Source organism: Rhinopithecus bieti, unplaced genomic scaffold (assembly GCF_001698545.2).
Source record: "Rhinopithecus bieti isolate Rb0 unplaced genomic scaffold, ASM169854v2 scaffold_19459, whole genome shotgun sequence".
Lineage (NCBI taxonomy): Eukaryota > Metazoa > Chordata > Mammalia > Primates > Cercopithecidae > Rhinopithecus > Rhinopithecus bieti.
This window is the reverse complement of record NW_016809864.1, coordinates 1,715,722-1,727,315: the sequence shown is the minus strand read 5'-3', so window position 1 is coordinate 1,727,315 and position 11,594 is coordinate 1,715,722. Positions and strand designations below refer to the sequence as shown.

At 52.2% G+C, this 11,594-nt stretch overlaps 1 protein-coding gene across 1 annotated transcript in view; it reads left to right on the top strand.

Moving 5' to 3' along the window:
• LOC108541206 (uncharacterized) overlaps positions 1 to 11,594 on the top strand; it is a 19,782-nt gene that overhangs the window by 923 nt on the left and 7,265 nt on the right. Inside the window, exons 2-6 of the mRNA XM_017890662.1 lie at positions 3,363 to 3,500; positions 5,842 to 6,004; positions 8,562 to 8,683; positions 10,866 to 10,979; positions 11,081 to 11,209. Of these exons, the coding sequence (XP_017746151.1) occupies positions 3,363 to 3,500; positions 5,842 to 6,004; positions 8,562 to 8,683; positions 10,866 to 10,979; positions 11,081 to 11,209 (666 nt within the window). The remainder of the gene's footprint in view (positions 1 to 3,362; positions 3,501 to 5,841; positions 6,005 to 8,561; positions 8,684 to 10,865; positions 10,980 to 11,080; positions 11,210 to 11,594) is intronic.

Below are 11,594 nucleotides of genomic sequence, written 5' to 3'. Positions count from 1 at the left end.
TCTCTCTCTCTCTCTCTCTCTCTCTCTCTCTCTCTCTCTCTCTCTCTTTCTCTCTCTCCATTCAGGGAACTTTCTCTCTCTCTCTCCCTGTCTGTCTCTCTTTCTCTCTCTCTCTCTCTCTCTCTCTTTCTCTCTTTCTTTCTCTCTCTCTCTTTCTCTCTTTCCTTTCTTTTCCTTTCTTTCTTTTCTTGCTTTTCTTTCTTGCTTTTCTCTCTCTCTCTCTTTCTCTCTTTCTTTTGACAAAGTCTGTCACCCAGGCTGGAGTGCAGTGGCACAATTTCGGCTCACTGCGGCACAGTTTCGGCTCACTGCAACCTCTACCTCCCTGGTTCAAGTGATTTTCCTGCCCCAGCCTCCTGAGTAGCTGGAATTACAGGCGTGCACCACCACGCCTGGCTAATTTTTCTGTTTTTGGTAGAGACGAGTTTTCACCGTGATATCGAGGCTGGTCGCAAACTCCTGACCTCAAACGATCCACCCATCTCAGCCTCCCAAATGTTGGGATTACAGGCATGAGCCACCACGCCCAGCCTTATTTTTTATTTTTAAAACTTCTTTCTGAGACAGGGTCTTGCTCTGTTACCCAGGCTGGAGTGTGGTGACATGATCATAGCTCACTGCAGCCTCAGGCTTCTGGGTGCAAGTGATCCTCCTGCTTCAGCCTCTGGAGTAGCTGGGACTACAGGTGGTACCACCACACCGGGCTCCATTCAGGGAGCTTCTTAATTTTTTCCCAAGTTTTATTTTAAGTCATTTCAACCTATGTAAAAGTTACTGTAGGACAGTGAACACTGACCACTTGTTAATATCTTTCCATATTTCTTACCTATGTTACATAAATTTGTATCATCAGACACATTTTTCTGTATCTTTAAGAATTAATATAGAGATGTTTCTGAAAGCATCACCTTTTTACTCTGAAACACTTCAACTATTTCCTGTAACAAGAATATTTTCTGATTTAACACAATAATTACAGCATTCAGGAAATTTAACGTTGAAGTAATAACTTCATTTAATGTACAGCCCGTATACATTTTCCCAGCTTTCCCACTAATGTTCTTGCAAAAAACTGTTTTGTTTTGTTTTAAATCCGGGATGCAGGCCAAGATCACACAGCATGCGTAGTTGCCATGTCTTTTTAATTTTCTTAATCTAGAACAGAGGTCTACACTTTTATTGTGAAGTAAAATGTGTGGGGGTTGCAGGCCTTATGGTCGCTGTTACAACTACTCAGAATTGTCACTGTAACAGAAAAGCAGCTATAGAGGATATGTAGGTGAATAGACATGGCTGTTACAATAAAACTTTATTTATAAAATCAGGTTGTAGGCCAAATTTGACCCAAACGGCAACTCCTGATCTAGAACGTTCTCCTTCTACACCCTACCTTTCCTTACCCAATGTTTTATTTTTTTATATTTAGTTTTGTTTTTTTTTTTTTACCCTTTTTGAGAAGAAGTTTCACTCTGTCACCTAGGCCGGAGTGTAGTGGCATGATCTCAACTCACTGCAACCTCTGCCCCCTGGGTTTAAGTGATTCTCTTGCCTCAGCCTCCTGAATAGGTGAGATTACAGGCTGCACTACCATGCCTGAATAATTTTTGCATTTTTAATAGAGATGGGGTTTCACCATGTTGGCCAGGCTGGTCTCGAACTCCTGAGCTCAAATGATCCGCCCACCTCGGCCTCGCAAAGTGCTGCGATTACAGGCATGAGTCACTGCATCCGGCCCTCCAACATTTTATTATATAATTTTTTAGACACTAAAAAATTGAAGTAATTTTATGGTGAATACCCACATATCTAGATTTTCCTGTTCACATTTTATTTCACATAATCACATGGCTCTTCATCCATCTTATTTTTGGATACATTTCAAAGTAAGTTGCAGATATATTTTATTGCCATTAACCATCTTAAAAACATTTTATTGTCATTAACCATCTTAAAAAAAAATCCCAACTGGATGCAGTGGCTCACACTTGTAATCCCAACACTTCAGGAGGCTGAGGCAGGAGAATTAGTAGAGTTCAGGAGTTCAAAACAACCTGTAACCTAGGGAGCCCCCGTCTCTACAAAAAATTTAAAAATTAGCCAGGCATGGTGGTGTGTACCTGTATCTCAGCTACCCGGGAAGCCGAGGTATGGGAGAATTGCTTGAGCCCAGGAGGTTGAGGCTGCAGTGTGCTGTGTTCATACTACTGTACACACTAGCCTGGATGACAGAGCAGACCCTGCCCCTGTCTTAAAAACAAAACAAAACAAAAAAAAGTCCTGCATTGACAATTTTGAAGCGTTCAGGAAGCTGTTTTGCAAAACATCCTTCTAATGTGGATTTGTCAGATTGTTTGTTGAAGATTCAGGTTGAACATTTTTGACATGGGGTATCACTAATGTAATGATGCATTTAGTGAGATCGTTAAAAATATCAGCTCTTAGATGGGTACAGTGGCTCACACCTGTAATCCCAGCACTTTGGGAGGTTGAGGAGGGTGGATCACTTGAGGTCAGGAGTTTGAGACCAGCCTGGCCAACATGGTGAAACCCTGTCTCTAGTAAAAATACAAAAATTAGCTGGGCGTGGTGGTACATGCCTGTAATCTTAGCTACTCAGGAGGCTGAGGCAGAAGAATCACTTGAACCTGGGAGGCAGAAGTTGCAGTGAGCCGAGATCGTGCCGCTGCGCTCCAGTCTGGGCAACAGAGCAAAACACCTTCTCAAAACAAACAAACAAACAAACAGCTCTTGAACATCTTCCCAGAGACTCTCTTTTTGTAGGTTTTAAGTGGGAGCCCAGAATCTATATTTTTAGTAAGTACCCCCCCACCACTGCTTTTCAGCCAACCTGGAAGTTAGCATTTCATACAATTTTCACAACAACCCATAATAAAATAGGTGTCCTTATCCGTGTTTTTGGATTAGAAGGCTCAAGTGGTTAAGGAACTAGCTGGAGATCACTCACCTCTCAGTGGTAGATTCACACTTGGAGTTCTGTTGTTTGATGTTGACACATGCCCAAGCATAGTTATTTCTGCTAGACTGCCCCCTGCTATCTGCAACAGTACTACAACTAGAATTCTTGCCTGCTGGTGCTAGGCTGGTAGATACTTTCAAGTCAGTGTTATAGTGGGGAGGGCATAAGGATATAGTTGCCATGGCCACACTTGATGGCCTAATCTGAGGCTTCATACCCTCACATCATCAAAGTTCATCCAGCCCCAGGAGCTGTGGTCTCTTGGGCCTGGGACTTTGGGAGGCAGAGCCCTCAGCCTAGAGCCAGCATCTGCTGGAATGTTCCATCAGAGCCCTGATAAGGAGCTCTATCCTGTTTTTTTTTTTTTGTTTTTTTCCTGAGCCAGCTACGCTACTGCAAGGGTGAGGTTCAGAGCATGTTCGCCTTGGGCGTGGAGGAGCATCATTTTCACATCAGCACGCAGCAGGTAGCTGCTAAGGCCAGTTTCACCAACTTCATCAAACTGGAACAGACCTTCCTGCAGGTGTGTGAAGGTCAGCCCAGGGCTGGAGCACGCTGGGGGAGGGGGGGCTTCTGGGACAGCCCTCTGAGAAAAGAGAAATTGTCCTAGTGTCCTGGTTCCTGGGAGGAAGGACAAGCAAGGCTGTGAAATGAACAAAATTTGCTGGAGTGGATTATCAGCTGGTCTCTATATCCATCCATCCTTGCTTTTGCATGATTTATTGAGCATCTACTAGGTGCCAGGCACTATTTCAGAACCTGGGGTGTGACCTAAAACAGAACTGATCAATCCTTCCTCTCATCAAGAGTCCACTCTAGTGGGGGAGATTGACTCCCTGAAATCACATAAACGAAATATGCCAAATAGTAGTATCACATGGAGAAAACATAGTGAAGTGACTGAGAGTGACCAGGGAGATTATTTAGATTAGGTGGCCAAGAAAGGCTTCACTGAAGAGATGACACATGAGCTAGCAGTGGATGATAAGCACCAGTCATTTGAAAATCTGGGGGAAGGCCGGGCGCAGTGCCTCACGCCTGTAATCCCAGCACTTTGGGAGGCCAAGGCGGGTGGATGATCTAAGGTCAGGAATTCAAGACCAGCGTGGCCAACATGGTGAAGCCCCGTCTCGACTAAAAATACAAAATTAGCCAGGTGTGGTGGCACATGCCTATAATCCCAGCTACTTTGGAGGCTGAGGCAGGAGAATTGCTTGAACCCAGGATGTGGAGGTTGCAGTGAGCCGAGATTGCACCATTGCACTCCGGCCTTGGCAACAAGAGAGAAACTCCATCTCAAAAAGAGGAAAAGAAAAAAGAAATCTCTGGGGGAGGGGCATTCGAGGCAGGTAAAGAGACTGTGGTATATATACACCATGGAATACTACACAGCCATGAAAAAGAATGAAATGCTGTACTTTGAAGCAGCAAGGATGCAATTATCCGAAGTGAACTAGCTCAGAAACAGAAAACCCAATATCCCATGTTCTCACTTATAAGTGGGAGCTAAACACTGAATACACATGGACATGAAGATGGAAACAATAAACACGAAGGCCTCCAAAAGGGAGGAGGGTGAGAAGGAGCCAAGGGCTGAAAAATTACCTGCTGGGTATGATGTTCAATATTTGGGTGACAGCTACGCTAGAAGCCCAGTCCCCACCATTACACAATCTACCTATGTAACAAACATGCACACTGACCCCCTGAATCTAAAACACATTTTTTAAAAAGAGTATTCCAGGCAGAGGGAACAAGACATGCAAAGGGCCTGAGGCAGGGATGGGTTTGCATGTTTTAGGAATGGCCAAGGAGCCACTGGGCTGGAGCTGGGTGGGTGGGGAATGGTAGGAGGTGATCTGATCACACAGGGTATGTCAGGCCACAGGGAGGTGTTTGTAGTGTATTCTATCTGCTGCTAGAAGCCTTTGAGGCCATGATCCCTCAATGATGATTTCAGATCCCTGCGGCTGCTGTGTGGGGAGGGACCTACAGGTGGCAGAAGTGAGCAGTGAGGAAGCCCCATAATAGGCACGGCAATAATAATGTATGGTCCAAGCTAGGGGCAGTAGTGATGGGTTTTAGAGACGTTTAAGAGCAAACTTCCTACTCCACCCCAGCAGTCCCCCTGCAGTGCCTTCAAGTCACCCTCGGACTGTGGCACCCACCAGCAGGGACAGCGTCCGTCTCTGAGCCTTTGCACAGACTCTTCCATCTGCCTGGAATGCTCTTCCCTGCCTCCTCCCCACGCTTGCTTCTTTGTGTTCCCTTCTGCTTTGAATGTCTCTTGTGACCGTCCTTGTCAACTTGTCCCATCATTTACTGTCCTGTGACTGTCTCCCTGGGAGCCCCTTAAGGGCCGGGACCAGGTCTTGGCTAGCTTTGTACCCAGCACTCAGCACTGGCTTGGGAACATAAGACCTGCTCGCTACATGATAGAGAAGCCCCAACACCAACTGCATGCCTCCTACAAGCTCCTCTCCACCGCCTAGCCCTGGGCTGGGTGCGCCACTTGGATTATCTTGCAGAGGTTGATACTTTCTTGCCTCCATTTTCTAGGACACTGAGGCTCAGAGAGGTTGGAAAACTTGCCCAGAGCCACACAGCTTGGCCATGGAGTTGAGAGGTGGCTGTTCTGTGCTGTCTCCTGTTGGCCATACCCCCCTCACTCACTCCCCTCGGTTATGTTATCTGCTCATCCTTAGGAAGCATTTGGGGTTTTGACCCCCTGACATATGTCACCATGCAGGAAACTAAATGATCCACAAATACTCCCTTTTTCCTCCTCTGCAAGCTTCTCTCCTTTACCATTCCAGGCAGAAGCGTAGGTCAGGTTCCCCCGTGACGCCATCATTCTCTTCCAGCTCAGCGCCCTTCCCGGGGAGCTGGTCCTGCAGACCACATACGAGCGAGCTCAAGGGACCCGTGTCCTGCGCCAGGTGGTGCTGTGGGATGGCCAGGAGGTGGCCCTCACCGGGAGCCTCTCTGGCCCTTTCCCCAAGCCCACCAGGAACTTCAGCCTGCAGGGTGAGTGTGTGAGGGGCTGCAGGCAGGGGTGGCCTAGTCACTCACATCATCCCTAGCCAGGCGCGGTGGCTCATGCCTGTAATCCTGGCACTTTGGGAGGCTGAGGTGGGTGGATCAGTTGAGCTCAGGAATTTGAGACCAGCCTGGCCAACATGGGGAAACCCCGTCTCTACTAAAAATACAAAAATTAGCCGGGCGTGGTACCGGGCGCGGTACCGGGCGCCTGTAATTCCCGCTACTTTGGAGGCTGAGGCAGGAGAATTGCTTGACCCCGGGAGGAAGAGGTTGCAGAGAGCCAAGACTGAGCCACTGCGCTCCAGCCTGGGCAACAGAGTGACACTCAGTCTCAAAAAAGCCATGAGTGAGCACCTGCATATCCCAGGTGTGATTCTAGGCACCAGGGGTCCATCAGGAAGCAAGATGACCCAGGTGCCACCCCCCTGGGAGACAGGCATTGAGCAACAAGATGCACATAAGCAAAATAACATCAAACTGACCATTTCCACTAGTGGAAAGGGCTGTGAGAGCAAGCAGGGTCTTTGTGGGGTGTGGGCCTCCTTTAGGTGGGGTGGTCTGGGAAGGCCTCTTGGAGGAGGTGACTTCTGAACTGAGGTCTGAAGGATGAGAAGGAGCTGACTGAGGGGCAGATCTGAGCAGAGGCACTTCAGGCAGAAGGTCCCGCGTGGAAATGAGCTTTGCGTGTGGAGCAGCAGCAGCGAGGCTAGCATGGCTGGAATGGGAGAAAGGATGAGGTGAGGCAGGAGGGCTGGGGAACCCAGGTCATGCAGGGTCTCAGCTCACAGAGAGGAGCTGGGGCTCATCCTGAGTGCGTCCAGGCAGGGAGAAGGGGCCAGGGCGTGGAAGGGGTGGCATTCCTGGGCAGTTCTGGTGCCAGGGGAGGTGAGTGCCAATGCAGCGCCAACGACGGCAGCCATGAGCCCCAGGGTCCTCCAGAAACAGGCATCCCTGGAAGGGGCTGTAACTCATGGCCTGTGCAGCCACAAGACTCAGTTTCTGAGCGAGGAACCCCCGGAGCACAGATCAGAGTCCGACCCATGAACTGCCAGGTATGGAGAGAGTACAGACCCGAGCCTGGAGGCATGGCTTGCAAGGTGGCCTGATGGAATCCTCCCAGCGTCATGTTTGCCACATGTGTGCCCTGGAAGGCAGAGGAAGTGAGCAGGTCCCCAACATGCCAAGGCAGAGTGCATGCGTGTATGTGTGCTTATGTGTGTATGTGTGCGTGTGCACGTGTGTGTGTGCACACATGCGCGTGTATGTGTGCCCGTGTGTGTTTATTTGTGCCACCCTTAGTGAGGCTCACAGTGTAGCAGCCCCACGCCACTGTAGTGTCACCGCAGGTGCAGGTTGTGCGAGTCACGACGCGGTGGCAGCGAATAAAGGGTTCTAGCCCTGCATGTGATCGGCCTCCCCAAAACAATGACTGGGGTGCCCTGCAGAACCCAGCCAGTACCAGTAGTCTCTGGGGCACAGCCTCCTGGCAAGCCTGCAGCCCATCTGAACAGGTGGGTGCCCTTTGTACAGAGCTCAGAGGTCACCAAAGTGCAAAGGGGCCTCGGGCAGCCTCCTGCTGTGGGATCCGGGAAAGCAGGGCTGCGCAGGGGCCTCAGGGATGGGTTCAAGTGATGCAGGAGGTCAGGGCAGCTTGACTCACCTGGGGGACAAAGGACGATGGAGGCCGTCTGTTGTAAGGACTCAGCTATGGGGTGCCACCTGTCACACCCCAAGCTAGAAGAGGGCACAGGACAGCAGACAGAGGCATGGGGGTGTGGGGCTTCCGAGGGGGCGCAGGTCACCTGTGCATGTGAGGCCCCCGGGAGGGATGCAGGTTGTTGGGGTTGCGGCTGGCCCCGTCAGCTCCTGATTGAGGATGGTGACAATGTGTTCTGAAACTCAGCAGCAAAAAGCAAGCGTGGCTCCTTCCTCACGAGGCTGTGGGTCACCTGGACAGCTTTTCTGGTCTTCCTCATGTTGAAGGTCAGCTGTAGGGTGAGCGGGGGACTCTGCTGGCCTTGGCTGGGCTCTCCTGCCTGCTTAGGGGCTGGCTGGCTGGCAGCTGCACTAGGACATCCTGAGTGGAAACCAGGCTCTCCCCAACCGCAGGTGGCACCAGCCCACGGGCCAGCAGGGTTTGTTCTCATGTGGCTGAATGGGTTCAAGGGAGGAAGCGGGCTGAGGCCTCTTAAGGCCTGGGCTTAGAACTGGCACTTGGTCAACTTCACTGAATTCTGTTAGCACATCCCAAGGCCAGCCTGGGTCCAAGGCCTGGGAGACAGACGCCACCTCTTGGAGGAGCCTCAGAGTCTCATTGTAACGGGGCTTCCACAGGGACAGTGCAGGGTGTCCAGTGGTAATGCTGACAAAGTGAGCGTGTAGCTTCTGAGTTTTGTGAAAATTATCGGGGTGTGTGGCCCCCGAGTGGCCAGTTGCGTGAGCTGGTATTGGTGTCAGCTGAGTCCCCTGCACCCCCTTGGGCCTGGAGCTGCTGACCTCAGCTTACATGCCCTACCCTTTGTGTATGTCCTCACCCACCCAGTGGAGCTCACCCACCCGCTGCCCCTCCCCCTGCCACGACACTGCAGCCTCCGCCTGTCGTCAGAGCATTCGGGAGGCAGCCACCGGGATGGCCTGGTTGTCGGCTGGGATGGCAGGGACCAGGTAGGTGTCAGGGCTGGAAGGTGACCCTGGGACAGAGGTGAACTCCACCCTGAAGGCTGAGTGGGGTCCTGGGGGCCCTCCTCTGCCCGAGGAGCCTTATTTGGGACCAACGAGGCTGTACCAGGTCCCCAAGGGACTGTGGGAAAGGCACTGGGAGGGCAGCAGGAGACCTGGGTTCCCACAACACCTTGACAGCCACGGCAATGACAGTGGCTAACAGGCCCTGAATGCTTATCCCGTGATAGGTTCTGTGCGTGAACCCACACATCAGCCTCCCATCTGCTCAGTGCTATTAATAGCCCCGTGTTCAGATGACGAAACTGAAGGACTTAGAGGTGCAGCGACCTGCCCACGGCCACAGAGCCAGGGGAAGACACTGGAGGAGGAGCGTGACCTCCAGTCCCATCTCTGTCCTGTGTTCACTCCATCTGCTCCTCTCCAAGCCTCGATTTCCTCCTCTGTGGAATGGGCTGAGCTCTCCAAGGGCCTTGCACAGGGATGCTTTGTGATCAAAGCCACCTGCCCTTGCAGCCTTGACCTTGATGGAGAAGGTGTTCTGTGCGGGTGGGAAAGAGGTGCGGCCTGTCTGGGCAAGGCCACTGGCTGAGTCTGTCTCCCTGCCTAGGTGCTGGTCTCCTCCTCCCTGTGGCTGGGGAAGAGTGAGCTGGCCGCCCGCCTGGCCCTGGCTCACCCATTCAACCTCTCTTGGCGGCAAGCCGAGGCCAGTGGCCTTGCTGAGAGCAGGGGTGGCAGGCAGAGCCGGCAGGTGAGTGAGGATGTCCCAGGCGCCCTTGGCCAGGACTAGAGGTGGGAGCCACGTGGCTGAGCCTGTGGGGCTGGGCACCTCGGGTAGGAGGAGAGTGTGTTCATCAGTGACAAGGACTTCTCCAGAATCACAGCTTCCTGAAGCCTGGGGATCTCTGGGATCATTCAATCGTCCGTTTATCAATACTTCATTAAGCGCCTACTGTATACCAGGCAGTGTTTGAGGATAGCTCACATTTTAATGTGGGAAACACAGGCCTCTCCGATTCATCATTTGCAGTTGCTTGTTTAGTGGTAGCTTCGGAGATGGAGGCAGCTGGGCTCTCCGTCTGGCTGGGTGGCCTTGGATGTCTCCCATCGCCTGAGACTCAGGTTTTTCCATCTGTGAAAGGGAGGCCAATAGGCCAGCTGCGTGCAGGCAAAAGATGCTCTCCAGAATTCAAGCCAAGGAATGAATTAAAAAATCAGAAGGTGTGATAAGCACCATAAAGTAGTAAAGAGGAGCCCGGCACGGTGGCTCACACCTATAATCCCAGCAATGTGGGAGGCCGAGGTGGGTGGATCACTTGAGGCCAGGAATTCGAGACCAGCCTGGCCAACATGGTAAAATCCTGTCTCTACTAAAAATACAAAAATTAGCTGGGTGTGGTGGTGTGTGCCTGCAATCCCAGCTACTTGGGAGGCTGAGATGGGAGAATCACTTGAGCCCAGGAGGTGGACGTTGCAGGGAGCCAAGATCATGCCACTGCACTCCAGCCTGGGGGACAGAGTGAGACTCGGTCTCAGAAAAAAAAAAAAGATGTGAGATTGAGAGTGACTGGGCAGGTGGGTGGGGGAGCTACTGTAGGCGGGTGGTCAGTGAGGGCCTCACTGGGGAGGCGGCCTCGGGATGGGAAGGAGCTGGGCTTGAGAGAAGCTGGAGCAGCAGCACTGCAGGTGGCAGGAAAAGCCCATGCAAAGGCCCTGTGGTGGGAACAAGCCAGGTGCTTTGGGGAGGGCCGGAAGGGGAATAAGATGGGAGTAGAGTGACTGGGGGGGATGGGTGACAGGGAGATGAGGTCAGGTGGGCAGAGACAGATCACACTGGCCCTGGAGGTCCCATTGAGGAGAGTGATCGTTTTCTATCTTTGGAAATGCTGAGTCTGGATGTTGAGGATGAGACTTTTTTTTCACCCAAATGCTTTCAATCTCCAGCCTGGGAATGGTTCTGGGCTCTTCCAGAGATGGGGGCCGGGCAGGGCAGTCTCTCCATCCTCCGTCCTAGTTCCTCTAGGGATATCTGGGGGAGGGGGGCCAGCTTCTCCATCCTCCGTAGCCTCTCATTTCCCAACAGAGATGTGGTGTGGGGGTGGCGTTAGTCTCTCCTCTCCTCCACCTGTGCCCCTTTCCCCACCACTGCTCTCCCTTCCCAATGCAGGTGCAGCTCACCTGGAACAGAGGACAACCTGTGACCTTGCAGCTCACCTGGGCTGATGGGTCCTCAGCATACAGCACGGCCTGGGACGGCTGCCTGGCTGCCTCCCCAGGGCAGGTATGCGGGGCCTGACTGCTGCACCGAGTGTGGGGCTCCCCGTCACTCCAGGCTTCTCGGCTGGCCCCCCAGGTCATGTACCCTCTTCTGTTCCCTATCAGCTCCAGAAAGCTTGGGGCCTGGACACCCTCCAGGCCTGCGGGGCCTTAATGCAGACCCCAGCTGTGTTCGTTGAACAGCTCAACCTGTCCTGGGGCCAACACCGCATACGGCAGAACTTGACATATGAGGTGAGGTCTGGGCAGCAGCGTCCATCCGGGCAGGGAACCCCAGGTGGCTCCAGCTGCAGCAGGAGTGTCCAGCTCTGGGACCATGTGGTCCTGGATTCCAGTGCTTGTGGGATCCTGGGCAACTCACTTCTCTGCTGTGAGCCTTAGTTTTCTATCTGTGAAATGGTTTCCTTCCTAACTAGGATGTGGTGAGGGCTCTGGAAGCCCTGGAAGAAAAGCTAGGAGCCCAGCACGAGATGCAGGGAAGAGATAGGGAAGGAGGTGGGATGCTAATGGGCTTCTAAGGATGGGGCGGAGGGAGATCAGGAGCTCAGCTTCCCCGAGGCATCAGGTCTGGTGTCCTCCAGCATCACAACCTGATGGGGCTCCTCATGGGGCGAGCACT